The sequence below is a fragment of the Diabrotica virgifera genome, chromosome 7 (assembly GCF_917563875.1).
Source record: "Diabrotica virgifera virgifera chromosome 7, PGI_DIABVI_V3a".
Classification (NCBI taxonomy): Eukaryota; Metazoa; Arthropoda; class Insecta; order Coleoptera; family Chrysomelidae; genus Diabrotica; species Diabrotica virgifera.
Genome location: NC_065449.1, coordinates 147,075,886 through 147,097,571, shown reverse-complemented (window position 1 = coordinate 147,097,571; position 21,686 = coordinate 147,075,886). Strand labels below are relative to the sequence as shown.

The following is a 21,686-nucleotide window of genomic DNA, read 5'->3' as shown; positions in this document are numbered from 1 at the left end:
ACCATCAAATTTGTTTAAACAATTTTTTTTTCAATTTTTTAAATAATATTTGATGTAACTTTTATTGTAAAATGTACATATTAGTTATAGAGGGCGTAACAAAAATACAGGCCATAAATTAAATCACATATTCTGGGACCAAAAATAGATTGATTGGACCTAACTTACCTTAATACAAATGTGCACATAAAAAAAGTTATAGCCCTTTGAAGTTACAAAATGAAAATCGATTTTTTCCAATATATAGAAAACTATTAGAGATTTTTTATTGAAAATGGACATGTATCATTCTTATGACAGGAAGATCTTAAAGAAAAACTATAGTGAAATTTGTGCATCTCATAAAAATTTTATGGGGGTTTTGTTCCCTTAAACCCCCCAAACTTTTGTGTACGTTCCAATTAAATTATTATTGTGGTACCATTACTTAAACTCACTGTTTTAAAACTTTTTTTGCTTCTTAGTATTTTTTCGATAAGGCAGTTTTTATCGAGTTGCGGCTTCTTTTTTAATATGTTTACATAAAAATATTATGGGGATTTTATTCCTTTACACCCCCCAAATGTTTGTGTGCGTTCCAATTAAACTATTATTGCGGTGCCATTAGTTAAACACAATATTTCTAAAACTTTTTTGTCTTTTAGTATTTTTTCGATAAGGCACCTTTTATCAAGATGTGGCTTCTTTTTTAATATGGTTCAAAATATGCCTAAAAATGTAAATTATAAATAAATTTTCATACGATTACCAAGTCTCCATAATCGTACTTAACCATATTTACAAATATGTGGTGGATTTGACTAATATTCAAAATATCTCAATAAAAACTGACTTTTCGAAAAAGTACTGAGAGGCAAAAAGTTTTAAAAACATTGTGTTTAACTAATGGTACAAAAATAATTTAATTGGAACGTACACAAAAGTTTGAACGTACACAAAAAGACATCCCATAAAATTTTTATGGGGTGTCAAAATTTTACTATAATTTTTTTGTAAGATGCTCCTGCCATAAAAATACCACATGTCTATTTTCAATAAAAAATCTCGCGGAATTTTCGATATATTGGACAAAATCGATTTTCATTTTGTAACTTCAAAGGGCTGTAACTTTTTTTATGTGCATATTTATACTAAGGTAAGTTAGGTTCAATCGAAGTATTTTTGGTCCCAGAATATGCGATTAAATTTATGACCTGTATTTTTGTTACGCCCCGTAATTATTATATACTAATCCTATTCAATTATTCTTAAATCTAACATTGGCTTATAATATTGAATTGAAAATAAAAAATCTCAAATAAACTAAGTTTTATTTCTTGATAAACATGCTACTAGAAAACGAAAAATGAAATGTAACAAAATTAGAGAGCGGATAAAAAGAACAAAATTATTTTCAGAAATTTTCTACAACATTGTAATAATTGTATCTTACAAGATTGAAAGTTATAATTTTAAGATTGCAAAAAAGCAAAAATTAAGATATTTCATACATTTTGGTATTATAACAAGACTATTAAAATAAAATTAAAGGAGATTTATTTAGGAATACTTGTATTTTTATGAAAAATGTAACAATTATCAGTTACCTATTTATTATAAGTTATTGTAAAGTCAAGTGCATATGATCCAATCCTATGATTGCCAACAAAGTCATCCTAAAAATATCGTAAAAGAATTTCCAAAAATTGTTTACACAATTTACATAGTTATTTAAATAACCACTTTATTAACAAAAAACATATCCGTAACATACGCAAAGAGTACATACAGATTAAAAAAAGAAACTCCAAAATAGATAATAGAGAAAGATAGAGGTTTTGGTTATCGAAGTCCATAAACTATTTATATCTCTGTACTAACAAGTACTCGGTGCAACCAGTTTTTCCAAGAGCAGATAGTTTATTTTAATAAAATATCTGGTATAAAGATATGCCATGGGCAGGGGGGGGGGGCGTGGCCCCCCTAGCTTTTCGGGTGCTATTAACTATATATGGTTATCCAAAGTATACAAAATATAATGTGAACATCTTCACGTCTGCCCCCCTGAAAATTTTTATATGGGCGCCTGTGTATAAAGAAGATCTGTTGATCGGATTGATACTAACGGTTCTTAGCTTAATTTCCAACCCCACTCAATTACGTTTATCTCTTGTTTGGTGGTTCTGTAACTTCAGTTTTTCATTCATCTAATAGCATGTTTACCAAAAAATAGTGTACCAAAATCTGATTTGAGATTTTCTGATTTCCATAGACCAATACTATTTTTAGAAACAATTGAATGGGATAATTTGTTTTTTGATACTTTAAATTATTACTAAGTTTAATAAAAAACTATGTATTATTATATTATTCATAAATATTCATGTTTTGTGATTAAAATTACTTAAAATATTATAAGAAAAATTGAAAAAAAATTGTTTAAACAAATTTGATGGTGTATATAACAATTAATTTATTTAAATAATGCATACTCGTACTGTACGCAAAAAGTACATACAAATTAAAAAAAGAAACGTCGAAATCCATAGGCGAGAACAAGAGATACAGCTAATAGTTCCGTCCCCCTTCTCATCGATCTCCCAAGTTTCAAAACCGGTCGATTTTAAGGCTCACATTTTGAAGCTTTGTGTAAGATTTGTTTGTAAGTATATATTTTTTATATTTGGTACATTAAAGCTCTGAAGTATGTTCTTTCAAATGTGACTGATCTGATTTCGTAATTTTTATAAAGAAAGCTGCTGTGACTTAAAAAAAGGGGAGGGGGCAACTTCATCCCTAATTGTCCTAGGACAATTTTTTCTTTTTTAAATTTGTATAAAATTCAGTCATTCTAAATATGAAAAAATAGTTTTTCTACGGGTAATGGTTAAAAAGTTATTCTAATTGTTTATAAGCAAAAAATCGACATGTTCTTGCAAAATAATTTTGCGATACTTAGAATTATTTTTTGTCATTTTTTTTAAATTAAATTATTAGCATAAATCATCTTCTTTCATAAACTATCCAAACTATTACTGTAATTTCATCATTTTCTGACTTACAGTGTTGCAAAAAAAATTAATTTGGGATAAACAAATTAAATAACTTTTAAACTATTTGACCAATTGTTATGAAATATAGTGTATAATTTAAGCACCAGAAGTCCCAGCATTCCATGTAATAAGAAGGTTCTAAGTTAATTTTTACATAACTTATGAATATTTATAAAAACTCAAAATTTATGAATTATTTTGCAATTTTCTAAGCAACCAATAAGGATAGACATATTCAGCGGACGCCATATTGAAGTTTTTTATACGATTTATGAGTTTCTCACTCTCAAATTTGTTTAAAATGCTTAACTTTTTGGTTGTAGACGAAAAAAGCTAAAATTTACCGTTTTTTGATCTTCATTTGTTTATAACTATGTATATCATCAAAATCGGCTGCAGGAAACATATAGGTTATTAATATAGATGTCCATAATACTCAAAAAATTTGGTTTCGGCCTGGACGGGGTTGTGTCACAAACATGATATTTTTTTCCCTTATTTCTCTGAACTAATTATGTATTTGCTGTCTTTTTCTATAACAAACGTTTGTTATTTATAGAAAAAGACAGCAAATACAAAATCAGTGATTGATGTGATCGTTCATGGGTATTCCTTCATTTTTCCGACTGTATGTAGATATTTTGATAGCTCAACAATTATTGGTAATTTTAAGGATCAGTCTAGATTAATATGTATTTATTTCTGAAAAAGTATTTGTGATTGAATATTTTCACGTCCAACCTAATAAAATTTCACGTTTTTTGTTGCAATTATAGTTTGGCTTGAATCACCAATAACTCAAAAACTAAAGCTATTAGGTATAGGGAATGCTTAAGAAATAAAGAATTGCCATAAAATATAATGTTATTATAATACTAAAATACAGGGTGTTCCATTTAAGACAACTCAGAGTATGCTCATTCCGAATTTCTACCAACCCTGTATACTAAAATTAAAAATTTAGCTATGGTAACAATTCTTAACAATACATAGTCGTAGACTATATTAAAAATTATTTGAACATAAATATAATTTTTGATGTTAAACTACTACAATTCTACAGGGTGTGAATATTGCTACGAAATTTATAAAAAAAACTAATTATCTTTTAAACTACAAGGTATAACATTACAAAACCTTACATTTCAAAAACGAAAACATCGCGAAGAATCAAAAAATGTAAAAATATACAGGCTGTCCCATTTAAAAAACGAAGTTATAAGCAACTTCCAGTGTAACCGGAAGTAGGAAATAGATGAAAATATTTGCATTAAATAGATCACTCTTCAAAACCCCTTCATTCCAATCTTCATGATTCTGATGCCTGTAGTTCTCGTGATATTTCTAATAGGCCGTTTATCTACCTAACCCTGTATGCCTGAGAGAAAGTTATTGTCACAATAACAATAGAGAAAACAAAAAGTTTGAGAGAAGGAACATTGGGAAAAAAGAAGAACCGTATATTCCTAAAGAAGGCTGGACAAGATCATATTTATGTAAACCACCATGAAAAAGAAGAACAGATAGAAAATTTACACAGTTCATATAAAAAACAAACGAAACAATAGAAGTAAAAGAATACAATAATTGAATAAATCACTAGTAATTTTTAGCAAATCTTGTTAAGTGAATGGTATATTACTTAATTAACCCGGCACCTGCCACGTGGGGATCTACCAGCACCCCATAACATATTTTTATCAAATATTTGGTATTTCAAGTTTGGTAAGCGAGCTGTGCGTCATAGTAGCTTTCTATAATATTATATAGTATATATGTGTTAGTGTTTAAAGTGGTTATTTAGTGTCATTCTGAACTTATAGCTCTAAAGTCGAATTGGGGTGTCATCATCTGGCACTTTATGTTTTAAATTTTTTTTGTATTTTTGATATAAACAGGTCAAATTTACATTTTGTATTGAAATAACTGATTTAAATTATTAATATAGACTCTATACTCACTATATCTTAATTTTTTTAGATATTTTACTTGACTTCATTTATTATGGTTTGGTACTTGGTAATTTGCTTATAACACCTTTTTCATTTTATTTTTCAACTTTTATAACATATTAGTGGCTAATAAGTTAATAAAACATGTTTATTTATATTCTTGTGTTACTAAACACATTATTTTGTTTTTTAAACAAGTGGATCACAGAAAATTGTTAAGGGGTGCTGTGAGATCCCCACGTGGCAGTTGGCGCCTTGCAAAGCCACGTGGCAGGTGCCGGGTTAAGAAATATTTTATTAATCATATACATATCGCAAGAACGCTGGTTTTTCATAAATACTTTTTATAACAAAAATGATCTTGATTTTAATATCTTTTTTATTTTAGGTTGCATCTACAACGGTCACTACCACCAAAGTGATACAGAGTGGACAGATCCGAAAGATCCGTGTAATATATTGCGATGTGAAGCCGGTGTGATCACGATATCTACCCTACGATGTCATACTCCTTGTGCGAAACCACTTCCACCCGAACCAGGAAGGTGTTGTCCGACTTGTGCAGGTAAATACCATATTTATTTTTATTTATATTTATATATTTATTTTATTTATATTTGAGCAGATGTCGCTAGGGCATCCCTGCAATTTCGTTCGTTGCAATTCGTGACTGCACGCCGGGGGTTTTTCTGGTTCAGTCAGATAGAGCTATGCCGGTAGTGGCACCTGCATTGCTCTCTGATTGAATTAAAATATAATGCGGCTCCTGTTGCAACGAAATTGAAAATTTTTATTCATTTTTAATTTTCATTTTTACTCTGATCGGAGTACAGGGGATTCATTTTCAATATTATTTTGTGTGCTATTAGATTGAAAACTTAAACTTTTTTCTAGCAGATGTTGCTAGGGCATCGTTGCCATTTCGTTCGTTGCAATTCCTGACTGCACGCCGGTGGTTATTCTGGTTCAGTCAGAGAGAGATCTGCAATATTTGCCTCCTGATGAAAGACTAATAAGTCTTGAAACTGGTAAGGGTACTTGCAGTGCTCTCTGATTGAATTAAAATAGAATGCGGCTCTAGTTTCGTGTTGCAATGAAATTGAAAATGTTTGTTCTATTTTAACAATATGTATTATTTTGCTTTATTAAATAGCGTCACATTAACATGTGAGATTTAAATAAATGAATGTCCCAAACATAGAAATTATTCTTCTGAAGCTATTTTCTTGTGGCATTTCAATATTATTTACTGTTTTTATTGCGAATTAACAAAAAATATCCGCTTAAATACGTTTAATTTGACGTTTCGAGTTTCGATTTCCACGTCGGAAATAGTTTTCAAAAACAATGGATTATTTCAATGTGTGTGTACAAAAGTAATATTTCAATTCCTCATATTATGCTTATTATCTGTAATTAGTGCAATTAGTGATATACTCGGTGTGCCACTACTCCAAAATGGCGCAAGATTTTTTTAAATAGTAGGTACACCTTGTATTTTTTTCAATTTTCCATATTCTAAAATATATTTTTTTATACATATGATATTTTTCATATATCTGTGCAATTACTGGGTTTTTTTCCCTGGAAGCCGTCTGCTGTGAACCGGTTGTACTGCAGCCACTTGGCTTATTGTACATCTTCCATTCGTTTATGAAACCCATTCCAGAATTCTGGAACCCTGTACCAGCTTGTACAGGTCTAGTGGGTGGGTGCCATATATATTTGGAGTCACTTCGATGTCTCCGAAAAGTGTTTGCCGCCTCCGATCCAATGCCTCACAGTCATGCAAAATATGTTTGACTGTTTCAAGTTCTCTGTTACAGAGTCTGCAGCTCAATTCTCCATGAAACAGCCCCATTGTATGCAGGTGACCCTAAACTGGCGCATGTCCAGTGAAGAAACCTATGACTCTGAGCTGATTCCTGCTTGTTTTCAGCAGTAACTCAGCCCTACTAGCACATGTCCGTCCGATATATATCTTGCCATGTGTTTGATCGGGTCCACTCTCCCAGTGTGAGTTGTGTTGGCTTCGGATCCAGGCTTTTTTTCGTTCGTGGACGGTGCTTTTTGGCACTCCCACGGCCGGCTCTAGACCCAGGTATTTTGTAGCTGATGCTCTCTTGGCAAGTGCATTAGCTCTTTCATTGCCGTATATGCCCCGATGACCTGGAACCTATACCAGTATAACACTGTTATGTTGTGTCAGTCTGTCAAGTTCTTGTCGACATTCCCACACCAGCCTAGAGTTCACCTTAGGGTTTATAAGAGCCCCAATGGTTGCTTGGCTATCTGTCCATATGTTAACCCGCTGCAGTTCGCTGCAATTACTGGGTAATTATTAGCCAATTTTATCAAGATCTGGAACACTTCTTTTCAGCATCTGAGTAACAAATTTATTACCAAATTCAAGAGCCGGAGTAGCTCAGAAAGTAGAATGTCTGACTTCCACGCTGGTAGATCGTGGATCAAATCCCAGCGCCGGCGAGAACATCTAGACATATATTTTTATTGGTCACGTTTTATAAATGTCTATAGGCCTCAGGTCGACTTAGCCTGAATAAAATGGGCACCTTTGGTAACAATAGGGGTAATAATAGGCGGTTGAAGCGTAGCAGTGGCTCTGTTACCTTCCTTGTATACCGTAGGCCCTTGGGATTATAGCAGGGTAGCAGACTACCCTGCTATAATCCCAAAGCTGCGTTAGCAGTATAAAACGGGAGACTATTAGTAACAGATTTAGCTTAACATGGATGACTTTCATAGAAGTTTAGACCTTCTTGATTAAAACATATGCTATGTGGCTAAGCATTATTTGTGCCAAACAAAAGTTTGACACATTCACTTCGTAATCGCAAAAACAAATTTTTCATTCAATTTTGTTGTATTTTTTATAACTTAGGTAGGAATAGGTATATTTGCCTATATTTGCTTTAGGAATAGATTAAAATATCTTTTTCTACGACCATTTAATATGCTCATTCACTATTTGTGAAAAAATAATAACACCCATTACTTTACCCGTGAGCAATAGGTCATTACTCACGGGCTGAAGTTAGGTTCAAGTGGTGCATGCCACTTTTAATATTAGTCGTATAGAAACTGCAAATAAAATTACTGGAGTCACTTCGTTGTCTCCAAAAAGTGTTTGCTACCTGAGATCCAATGCCTCGCAATCATGCACGATATGGTTTACTGTTTCAGGTTCTCGGCTTCAGAATCTGCAGCTTAAGCCTCCATGAAACATTCCCATTGATCAGTCCCTGTGATCACCCTGAGCTGATTCCTGCTTATTTTTCAGTACTTCAGTACTTCAGTTCTATTAGCATATTATGACTATCCAATATAAATCTTGCCATTTGTTGGACCGGGTTTATTTGACTAGTGTGAGTTTTGTTGTTTTTGGGTCCAGGATTTTTTCAGATCGCGAACGATGTTTTTTGACAGTACTTGACCGGCTCTATTTAGGATTATTTAACAACCGATGCTCTTCTGGAAAATGTATGAGTTCTTCAAGGCCATATATTCCCCGATGACTTGAAACCCATACCAGGGTAACACTGTAATGCTCCACCAGTTTGTCAAGTTTGTGTCAGTTTTTCCACACTAGCTTAGAATACGCCTTAGTTCGAAATCCCTCATGTTACTTTCTCTGACACACTCCAAGATTGCAAAAATCTCTACTTAAAATACAGAGCTAACGCATTAAAACCAACTTAAAAAGAAAATGTGGTCTCAACAAGACGGCTGTTCTTCGCATAAGGCTTATACCGTCAGAGATTATTTAGATTTAATTTTTTCTGAACGTGTGATTATAAACAAGCTACAATAAAATCGCTCTCTGGATCCCCAAACTTCCTAGATTTTTTATTTTGGGGGATGCCAGAGAACAATTTTTACAGGCATTCATTGCAAGATCTAAGACAAAATATAGTCGCATGTAGCCAAAGCATATCAGCAACTGATCTCAACGCCATGAGAAAGGCGTTGTATAATAGATTCGGTTTCTGTTTGGCACAAGGTGGGAATTACTTATACAACAATAATAGCGAAAAAAAATATGGTTTCAAAGATATTATTTGAAAAATCCCAAATAATATACAGAGAGGGGCAAAATTGTGGAATAAATTAATTTTCTTTAAAATGGACGATTTTGGAGAAAAATCTCAAAATAGTTATTTTTATTTTTAAATTACAATTTTTTGGTATATATTTCATACTAGTGACGTCATCCATCTAGGCTGGAGTCGGGATCGGGACGAAATTAAATTAAAATTACGAATTAAAATTAAATAAAGTGTGCGATATTGTAAGATTTGTGAAAAGTCAAAGACTGCCATAGCTGTGATATGTCTAGAGACAAGAAGATATAAAAAGATTAACGAAAATTTTACAATAGAAGCTGACACACTGACAAAAAAAGGAAGGTCCAGAACGAGATGGTTGTTTGACTTAGAAGACGACCTGAAAACTATCAATGTAAGACAATGGATAAGAAGGACCTAAAGGAGGTCTAAATAGAAGGACATAGTCAGACAGGCAAAGTTTATTCATGGTTATGATGTCAAAATGAAGAACCGTGTTCGATAACTAACCAATTATTACTAGACCACTTATCTCCGCAAGACGTCAACCGGTGTCACCTCTTACTCAGTAAACAGCAATAGATTTGTTGATGTATGTATCAAGTGTAGCAGTGACGTTTATAATCGCAAGTTTTTTGGAGTCTGCGGAAAACTTTGAGTGTGCATGTTTCTGGCAAGGAAAATTAATAATGCCTTGAAAAACCGCCATCGTTTAATATTTACGCACCGCAAAAAAATATTATGGTGTATTCCACAAAATATACGACTGTTTTGGATTACCGCGACAACGAATATTTTAGTGTGCAAAATAAGAAGCACGAAAGTATTTTGCTCTAATAATTACTCCAATAAACAACAATATAATTTGCAATTTACTTTCGTTCTTCATATTTTGCACAGTAAAATATTCGTTGTCGCGATAATCCAAGAGGGTCGTATATTCGTGGAATGGGGTATACTTATTAGAATGAATTAAATAGGTACTTTTATGTTAGGTAATACATACAAATATTTTTTAAGTATTTTTTGATTTCCTGTTAATTTTTGTTTATTGAACTTTGACACATTATTGATTTATTTCTAAGGCGGTACGAAGTTCGCCGGGTCAGCTAGTTTAAAAATAAAAATCTATATGTTTTGGGATTTTTCTCCAAAATTCTCCGTTTTAGAGAAAATGAATTTATTCCATAGTTTAGCGCCTCTCTGCATATGTTATTTGTTGCATATAATATATTGTTTGCTCTTCAGCTTTCTTTTATTCTGCTATAGTTAGTATGTTCTTATTTTTGACTTCTTCTTTTAGTAATGACAAATAAAGCCTACTGAATTCGGCTGACGGGTTTGCTACACATTTTTCTTCGTTGAGTAGGATGAGGGATGCTTTTTTGACTGTTCTCTTTTTCATGTCTGTAACTTTCATGACTATTGATGCATCTTTCCATTGTACTCTGTGCTCCTTGTCCCAGACTTGTTTTCATATCTGAAATTTCTTCAAGTCTCTGTTCTTAATGTATGTTTCATGTTCGTTTACCCTGACACTTAAGCGCTGGTTTCCTCCAAAGCGGTGCCGACAACGTGAGACCGTAGCACTGCAATGAATTACGTCATATTACGGTGAAAAATTCAAGGTTCTTCACTGCTGCAATGGAATGTGCAAACTCAGCAAGCGGTGGCTTCCAACGCATCCTTGGAAACCACCGCTATTATTTTGCACGGTACAGTTTTTTATGATGTCATTCATCACAGTGTTACGATCGCAGGTTGTCGGCACCGCTGTCGAGGAAACCAGCGCTTTAGTGGTTTTGCAGTTTCTCCCACGTAAAAATTGTTGCATTCACAGTGTATTTTGTAGATGCAGTTTTTAGATCTTTCTTGGATGGATCTCAGAGTGTTGGTTATTTTGAACGTTGTTGTAATGTACTTGTTTCTAACTCTTTTCAATTTTTCTGATAAACACTTTACATAATGGTAGTGTTGTCATCTTTGAATCTCTTTTTGTGAGTGTCTCTGGAGTGCTTGTGGTGTTTTGTTGTTTGTTTTCTTCAATCTTGTGAAATTTATACATTTAAATCTTTTATATTTATTACGACCCTGTACGTAATATTTCTATTCCGGTTAAATTCAAGCAACCTTTTCAATTTCCTGAACAATATATTCATTAGCTCTTCAATATGTAATCTCCATGTACTTTGTGTATATAACTTAATGACCCTATATTATCCCTTTCACAATTACCATTCGATTATCTTACACCATTAGGGTATTATTTAAACAAGAAAAACCTAAATAATTGCTGGAAATTACTAAATTACTATCATAAATATTAATTGAGTGTTTCTTTGATGGGACCAGTATACTTTTAGCGATTTACGATTGCAAAAATACTTGGATTTTTATCCCAAACATCATCAACCGTAATATTACAAGGTGTCTTTCAGTTTTAGATGTAAAAGTATCTAAAATGGTTATCAAGTGAGTTACTCTCTATTTCCTGATTTGACTCTTCACATAATAACTATTAATAGACTACATTTTCACCATAATATAATTAATTAGATAATGGACTGACAAAAGTGGGACACTAAAGATAGCCGATGATACAGACCAAGAACTTGAAAAAGTTCCGTAGAATCTTACCATAGAGGGCAAAAACAATTTCTGAAACTACCAAAAATGAAAAAAGTCGTGGATGACAAAAAATTTTACATATGTTAGAGGAAATGCAGAAATTCGAAGATCAGGATATAACATCATACCTAAGATTACGCCAAGAGATCAAGAAACCCTTTAAATAGCTATGGACGAAAGGTTAACAGAACAGTGTGTAGGTAGTGTTCTAAAATTTAGAATTGTGGAAAACTCTATTTAAAAGTATTCTGACTAATTTTGTTTTGTGTAATTTTTCAGAGTTGGCACAATAAATTTATTTTTTAAAGAAAAAAAATCAACCTCATACTAATATGCGTCTCACTGAGAGTTTTTGACGTAAGATCATTATATAGTTGAAAATAATACCCCAGGGTGTGGGTGAAAAAACGTGATATAATTCAGGAATTTTTTAAACCTGTCAGGTGTTGTAAAGGACGATGGCAGGAATAACTTCTACTAAAATGTAACCAAAAATTTTGTGCGCTTTTTTATTTATTACGTTTTTCATTTGTTAAATTTGCAATTTTTAAAGATTTTTAAGTTTGCAGCTTAGGATATTCATTTTAGAGAAAAACTTTTAAATAGAAAATTGTAGTAAATTATAAAACCTACAATTTGAGCTATAACAAGTTAAATTTCGTTAATATGTTATTGCAACACAGCCTGCGAAATGTCCAAAATGGCCGTTTTTGTCGCAATTGAATTATTTATTGTAAAAATAAATTTTATTTATTTTTTAAGGCTTTAAAATGAAGATCTTTTACTTTTAAACATAAAAAAATTTTGTAGAGCCCGATTGGTGAACTTGTTGCTTAGATATTATAATTTGTTTATCCAAGGGGTCAAAATGTCGAAGGCTATAACTTTTTGAACAAAAAATCGTTAAGCGTTAATCCTAGATCCACTCTGTTTCCAAAGATTTATGTTTTCATGTTCTGATGTAAGTAAATGCGTAAAATATTTTTCAACCTCTTATTTTTGGTTTGAAAATAAACGAGCAAATTTCATTATAAACATGTAACGAGAAATCCCGACATACAATATCTGCTGTCGAGATTTTCTTTAATTTAAATTTGATGCAAATAGCTGAGACACCAAGTAGCAAGATAAAGTGAAGTGACAGTACCAAAATGCCATAAATAAAATTCCTTAATGTCATAAATAATTAAGAATTTATTAAGAGGCTACAGTAGCGATCAACAGGTAGCAACAAACGCGTTCCAAGATTGCGACTCTAATTTTGAATATTTTGTCGAGATATTTGGCACACATATTCATAATAATATAATAAATAATGGCGGTGCAGAGCCCAATTTCAGAAATATGTTCAGGGTCCATTTAATCCTGATGTGGAAGCTCCACATCAGTTGAGCTATTGCTTTCTAAAATTAATCAAATCCACCCCAACATTAAGTTCACTATGGAACTTGAATCATCCAATTCAATTAACTTTCTCGGCCTCACCATCACCAGATTGAATGACCACTTCGATTTTAGTATTTATAGGAAACCAACACAGACTGATCATGTCATACCCTTGTCTTCAAACCATCCAATGTCACATAAATACTCTGCCTTCCACAGTTACATACACCGTCTAGAAACCATCCCTCTATCTCAATCTAACTACACTAAAGAACTCAACACTATCAAACAAATTGCTTTCAATAACGGTTACGAACCAAACCTTATAACCAAACTCCTTCATAAGAGACAACTGAGGGTTCTGAGGGAGGCTGCGTTTCCCAGGGATCTGACCACCAGACCCATTTATGCTTCATTACCTTTCCATCAAGAGAGCCTTTCCGGTGATATCAGTAATATTATCAAGAGATCAGTTGATAACATACACATATCTTTCAAAGTTTCCAATAATTTAGGACAATGTCTTTCCAACTCCAAAGACCCTATCAACTACATGAATCGTAGTGGAGTTTATAAACTTCAATGCTCTGACTGTGATGCTACGTACATAGGAAGAACTTGTAGGTCACTAGCATCTCGTTCCCTTGAACACACAAAAAGAGAGAACACTTTTCTCAACATTTAAAACAAAACAGTCATACTCTTAACATTCCGGAAAATGTTTCTCTAATACACAACATACCTCAAAAGAATTTCTTAAGACTGGACCTATACGAGGACTTGGAAATAATTAGAGAAAAGCAAAGAAGCCCTAACTGTGTTAACCGCCATGTGTCTTTCAATCGTGACTTCAATCCCTTACATCGTCAACTTTTTTCTTAACCTAAATTTCCAAACTTCTTTGCTGTTTCCAAACTCTTTTTCATTTATATTATCTTTTCCTCCACATTTACTTATTTAACAGATGACATTTCTAACATCAACTCATTATCCCTTAACTTCTACTAGTCTTCCAAAATAATCTACTTTAACTTTTTCCAGTTTTTATTAAATCGACCAGTCACAACTCTAACACTATTTGATCTCTTCCACCCAATTTCATAACTTATTGACATTTGATCAGGTTTTCGTTATAGGTCCAACTACACTTCAGAAAAATATTTATAAAAGGTTTTTATACTAATTCTTCCACTCTCTTATCCATAGGATGTGGGGTCTGGTTTCTGGGGCGCCCAGCCTTTTTCATCACACCTCATTACAGTAAACAATTCTGATATCAAATCACAAATTATTCACTACCTTCTAATTTTACACATATTGCTTGTTTTCCAATACACCTTCATACATCCATCCAGTTTTAAACCTTTTCAATTCAACTCGATAACTTGGTATAAAAAATAAAAAATAGAAAAAATCCCTATTTCATAAACATGTTTAGTCCTAGATGCCTATGTTACATAAAAGGACCTCATACTTTTGCCAGGTTATTAGTTCAATTGATATTCTTCTTCACTTCCAATATCAACACTCAGGTACCTTAACCAATTAATTCACATATCATTATATTATATCAGTTTCCTCCTGTGACTCATACAACTTATCTTAATTTCAACACTACTTTAATATCAGACTTCCATTTACTACAGACTCTCTAATTTACTCTGCCATTAGTACAATTAAACCAAACACTCCTTTTAATTCATAGTAAATTAAATTTTCAACAGCACAGTTGGACTTACTTCAATTTGAATAGGAACCGCATTCATCAACCTTTGAATTATGTATAGGTGGCTGCATAGATTCTGGCTAATTCTCATTATAAAAATCATTTCATACTCCACGTTCATCTTACATATTCAAGGTACTTACTTAAATGTAATTATAGCCACAACTTTGTTGATGTTTGTTATTACTATGTAAATTTTCATTAAATATTTTACTAACAATTAGTTGGCTGTCGTAATACAGGGTAAATTCCACGTCACGTTGTCCATCTGTCTTTTGACACCTTTCAGAAACATCACTCATTTCGCATTCAGTTGCCATTAAGTCATTGAAATGTGATCAACTCAATTTGGATCCCACGTGTTGGGAAACCTGTATACTTTACCTTAGGGCATTATCCTGTTTGCCATGTGACCATCACTGGCCTTTTTATTGAAGTATGCACTTTTAAGGCATCTATATTTTATGTAAAGGGTTTTTACCCAGATATTTTTCTTTTGTGGCTCAGCTAGCATCCAGTTTGTAAGTATAACCAACTTGCTCTAACCTTTGTCAAATTTTAAATACTAACTTTATATTCATTAAATCGGTTATACTTATTTTTAGATCGAACACTGATGATGATTTTTTATAAAAATCGAAAACGTTTTGTTGTGATGTAGCCCTTTTAAGGGATTTTTAATAAAAAAATTTTATACCTTTTACAAAGGATTTCTTTCCAATTTTAAAAAATAAAAGAATAAAGCACACACAACCACATTGAAAAATTCACCAAAGAAATTATTTCTGAACAATAATGGTTGGCAAACATTTTAACTAAATACGCATTTTCTGAAAAAAAAATATATAACAAATATATTCACAATCATAAAATGTTAAAAAAAAATAAAAAAAAAATAAAAACTTGCATTGGTATTCGAACCCGCGTGCTTAGACATGAAATCCACTTACACACACCTGACATCCGTCTTGACCACTTACACGTACTTGTCATGTGGGAAGGTAGGCTAACTGAACGTTTTACTGTTTGGCAGTTCTGAATTTAATCAAATTAGTTTGATTTTGTGTGTGTGTGTGTTCAAAAAGGGAATTAAAATATTAAAATACAACAAGACATAGAGTAAGAAAACAATAGGTATATTAGATGAGGAGTGGTAGAAATTTTGTTGGTAATAAAATTATGTAAATCAAAGCATTACCTACTATAAATAGATAGGTACATACATTTTCCAAATTGGTAAGTACCTACCTATGTAATTTTTTATTACAATACTGAAACATTTACAATTAAGTACGTACCTGTTGCTTTTAAAAACTATTTAAAAAGTTACTACAATTATAAACTTGCTTTTGTCTGTGTCCTCACAACAATAAAAACTAATATACAATATTTGTTTATCCATAACCTCCATATTGAACAATTTTTGTCATGTCATTTGAACACCCAATCAGAGCAAAGGTATAATGCGTCTGCGCCGGGAACAAGGTTTTTGATGAACTCGCGCATATTAAATTTCACTCACATCGCGCCTAAAGAAGTAGAACTTCAAAAACACCTGTCTCGCTAACAACTTGTTGATTACCTAAGCAATTGTTTTCCACATTTTTAAAATATTCTTTTTTTAAAACAATTTCCGTAGTGGAAATCGAAGCGTCAAAGAGAAGTCAAAAATGTAATTGTCATTACAATCGATTGTGGCTGAATGCCATATAAACATAATATTTCACTTAGACATGCCAGAAGAAAAGAGTTTCAGATCCTTTTTAGTATGATATAATTTTTCTATAAACAATCAGTCTCTCTTTGATCAATCGCCTTGGTAATATGCGTAAAATTTCATAAAATTGCAAATTTCAAGAAAACCCATAATTTTCCCTTAACATCTAGTATTTCTAGATGTTTTTGTACTACGCTTCATTTTCTATCTTATCAATTAACCGACCTCGATGTTTTGATTTTACAGTTTCTATGAACCTCTGTACTCTGTGGTTTACTTGAATCACAACATGACGATGTCTCGTGGATACAGGTTTTTGATTTATTTCTTGGGATCGTAATTTTCCATTTCATTAGACCAGTACATAGTTGATGACTTTTGTAACAAGCTTTTATTCTTTATAACAGCGGTTCTCAATATTTTTGTGTCATGTACCACCAAATACTTTTTATTATTTTTGGTACCACCTAACTGAAATACATATCTAACTAGGTGATCTAATTAACTATAATAGTGGTGCTAATTTCGGCTGTTTTTGCGTTTTGTGTACCACCTCAAAAAATGAAATGTACCACCAGTGGTACATGTACCACAGATTGAGAACCGCTGCTTTATAATGTATATAATGTATAGGTAAAACAATTATGCATGGAGACTGTTCGAATTTCAATTCATTTTAACTCAAAATAAATGTATTAAAAAAGCTTTACGGGTAGGTTTAGTTATTTTTAACTAGGTACATACAAAATTTTCAGTAAATTGATATTTAGATAAGCAGAATCTGTTATTTCTCTCTGTCGGTATTGATACCAACAAGTGTAACATATGTATGTAGTGCACTCACATTCAACTTGGTTATTACGTTTGTTTCTCTACATTTCTGACAAGTAACCTTAGTGACTATTACAAGTAGAAAATACCACTGTGCTGGTAAAACTCGTGTCGATATATCTACTACTGCATTGAGGTGTTTAGTATGCCTACCTAAAAATTTGATGGTTTATGTATCTTATTCCTGTCACTGGCGGATTCAGGGGGGGTGTCACAGGGGTCATGACCCCCCCCCATAATTGTAAACCCACGTATCCTAGGGTCGGTAAGACTAAGTGACCTTGCATCAAAGACAGGTAATTAAATCACCCTCAAGACCCATGACCCCCCCCCCCCAAACAAAATTTCTGGAACCGCCACTGATTCCTGTCATTTTTCTCTATGTGGTAATTGTGTGCAGTAAGAGAAATTAAGACTTTTTGATTCCTTTCTTATTTCTTTTTTATTTCTTTTTAAAATGTTTCTCTTGATTTATATGATGTTTGTATTTTTTGCTCATTGATTATTATCTCGGTAACCTTTTTTCAGGATTGAGTTGAATTTTTCTTTTGATCCTATATAAAAGAGCCGAATAGGAAACTATTGCTAATAATTTTAGGCACCGTAAGAATCTATAACTTAAATAGTTGAACCCAAAAGAAAACGTATGAGAACTATACCATCAATTTTCAGTGGCACTGGGTCAACGGTGAGAAATTAAACTTTCCACTTAAATTAAAAGGTACTCCCGGTAAGATAGGCAAAATTCTCCTACTCCCCGAATTCCATTTTTTACGTTCTTTTTCGTTTTTATTTATTTTTTTTTTTTTTTTAGGTGGGACAGCAGTTATTCGGTGGGGTGCACTGCGGTATGCAGGGGTCAAAGGCCTTCTTGCAGTCAATCCATTTTCGTAAATCCGATTATGTATAGTTTGGGTTTTATTCTTGTACCCTTAGCTTAGGGTGACCAAATCATAAACTTGAAAAAACGGGACATATATACAATGAGCGTTTGGAGGCGATACACTCCAGCTAAAGGGAAATCTGAGGGGCCTCCATCGAGACGAAATCATTGAAACACGCTCTTTTGAGCTAATTTTAAACCTACAAATCGTTTTCAAATTAATTATGAATATTTAATTTAATTTAAATTGTCACGCGTATAATAAATAAAAACAACAATTTTGCAGTCAATATTTATTTATTATAATATAATTCAAAATATGAGCATTAGGATCAAATACTCCCGGGGCATTTAGGCGTCCCGGGAGACTTTTACGGGACCCTGGGTACGATCATTAAAAAACGGGACGATCCCTTTTTACGGGACGCTTGGCCACCCTACCGTAGCTTCTAACAACTCATTATGTAGTGTTTAATCAGTACAGTACTTCGACGATTTCTGACAGCCCATAGTTGTAAAAGTCTACCCTCTGTAGCTGTAGTCGTCCTTGCACTATGCGTTTAAGTTTGTCTTCTAATAACTCCATATATTTCATGTATGGTCCAGGCTCTATTTCAACAATCTTTTGGTCCAGGCTCTATTTCGATATTCTTTCGACAAGACTAACTTTCAACATTTATGCTGCAGGGCGTCTTGAGTAACGTTATTGAATTAAGGTTATTGCCCTAACACTGCCTGGGGTAATTGCGGGGTGGATCGAGTAGCTCTGTAGTTGCCACAGCCGGTCCCAAGCCCGGATAAAATGTGGAGGGTGATTGGCAACGTTAGCAACCTACTAATTGTAAAAACGAATACTGCTCAAAGAAACAATGTGAAGCCTCGGAACCGGATTGATAATATGAAGACGACCACGGCAAGAAATATGGACACGAGAAAAATCTCCAAAACCCAGATGAGAATACCCATTTGGAACATCAGATCGCTTAAAACTAGAGACCAAGAAATATCCCAAGAGCTAAAAGAGAAAAAAAAATAGATATATGCGCTCTACAGGAAACCAAAAAGAAAGGAAAAGGCCAGTCAAAATTAGGCGAATATATACTAATCTACAGTGGACTAGCAAAAGAAAACAGGACCAAAGAGGGTGTAGCCCTACTGATACACCAAAGATACCAAAATAACATAAAAGAGTGTCAATACATATAAGAATGGATTGTCGCAGCGAAACTAAGAATGGAGAAGGAACACCTGAACACCATCGGAGTATACGGCCCAGAAAATAATAAGCCCCAAACAACAAGGGAAATATTCTACGATCAATTGCAACAAAAAGTAGATCATGTTAGAGGAAAGTTGATAATACTTAAGGATTTTAATGCAGTTTATACCAGTACAAAGTGGAGTCAGACAAGGTGACTCATTAATACCACTGCTCTTTAATATAATAATGGACGAAATAATAGAAGCAGTACGTAAATGTCATGGTTACAGAATGGTGAATAAAGAAATCAAAGTAATTGATGGATTCGACCGTTACTTGATGGAAGTTCATTTTATCTCACAATAAAACACTGAAAAACGTTTGTTTTTCTATACTTCCACAAAATTTATTACAACTATGTTATTACTACAGCTGTTTCGGCAAAGTGCCTTTCTCAAGTGATATATTTTACAATGTGTTTGCCTTTTTAAGTCTTTAACTGAAGAGGTTGAGGAGTGGGGAGCTGTTTGTCTCGAGTTGGTCATTCAGAATTATATCTGTATTTTTCAATTTATTAATTTCCATTGATTCTAAAAGTGATAGCTTAAGGCCTTTATTTTGAATATGTAGAATTTGAAACTCTTCATTGAAAGAATGATTATGATCTAGAAGGTGAAGTACGTATGTAGAAGTGTCTGTTTTTCTATTGTTGAAAGCCCTTTTGTGTTCTGCTATCCGTTTGTCAAAAGTTCTGCCAGAAAGGAATAACACCAGCTTTCAGAACTAACAACAACTTAAGCAAACATATTAAAAACAATAAAAGCCGAAAGAGAAAGCAACTACAGAGTGGTGTGTACAAACTAACTTGTGGTGACTGTCCGAAAACTTACATCGGTCAAACTGGCAGAACTTTTGACAAACGGATAGCAGAACACAAAAGGGCTTTCAACAATAGAAAAACAGACACTTCTACATACGCACTTCACCTTCTAGATCATAATCATTCTTTCAATGAAGAGTTTCAAATTCTACATATTCAAAATAAAGGCCTTCCCACATAACAATTTCATGTTCTTAGTAGATTCATAGAACATACTTTTCAGAAAAAGTATATACTAAGAATATGCGTAATTACCATTGCGAATGTGCAGAGCACATACTGAGTATATACTACATTACAGTACTTAAACGTTCTATGTATATACTTAGAATGTACTACCGCACTTCTTCTCAGTATATACCAAGAATATACTTTTTAGGATATTCTAAGAAGGTGCTATAAACCTTCTATTTATATACTTAGAATGTACTACCTCACATCTTTTAGTATATAGGAAGAATGTACTTTTTAGTATATGGGAAGAATATTACAAGGAAGTGCTATATTGCTCAGAAGCATGTTTTCAGCATCACCGAATCTCATCCTAGGTTCTACTTTCTACTAAATTTACATATTACATATGAGAATGTAGTTAGTACATTCTACAATATTACTTAAAAAGTAAATATAAAATATTATATAAATTTTAGTTAGTTATATCAATATTATATAGGTAAGTAGGTATATATATTTAGTTATTATGTGCATATAAAAATAAAAATGCTGAATATATAAATTTATATATTCATATTCATATACCTATCGTACCCAAATAAATATTATGTAACATATGTATGTAAATAACTAAAATTTATATGTTGCTTATATGTACCTATATACATACTTACTATTTAAGTAATATTGAAGTACCAAAATGAATTTTTTATTTGTAAGTTGACAGCAAACAAAATAAAACGTTTAATTATGCATGTTCCTATTCCTGGTTGAAATACTTGGTCTTCCTCACAACACAGCATAGACATTGTTAGTGTTAAGTGTAGACACAAATGCCAAATGCCTATTCAGTAACTATTTTCATATTTTGTATTTTTCCTTTGTTCCCAACCCCCTACCCGCTAACCCCTATGCAGGTATGCAGCGGTCGTTTCCGCTTTGTTTGTGCCGGTTGTGGGTTTTGGCTCAGCCACACAGCTTACCTGAATGTCAATTCCATGTAAAAATAAAATTCTTCATAAGAATACTCAATAAACTTAATCAAAATAGTAAATGCATTTCAGTTATGAAAGCGAAACGACAATTTCTCCTTTTTCGTTAATACAATTAATTCTTAAACATTTTTACCATACAATTAAAACAATTTTAAATAATGAATTCGGTAGTTTAATTAATAGTACCTACATACAT

The 21,686-nt window shown here is 32.7% G+C and overlaps 1 protein-coding gene across 1 annotated transcript in view; it reads left to right on the top strand.

Annotated features, from left to right (window-relative positions):
- The window catches only part of LOC126888281 (kielin/chordin-like protein), a 496,360-nt gene that overhangs the window by 422,786 nt on the left and 51,888 nt on the right, over window positions 1-21,686 (top strand). Inside the window, exon 5 of the mRNA XM_050656396.1 lies at window positions 5,373-5,549. Within this exon, the coding sequence (XP_050512353.1) occupies window positions 5,373-5,549 (177 nt within the window). The remainder of the gene's footprint in view (window positions 1-5,372; window positions 5,550-21,686) is intronic.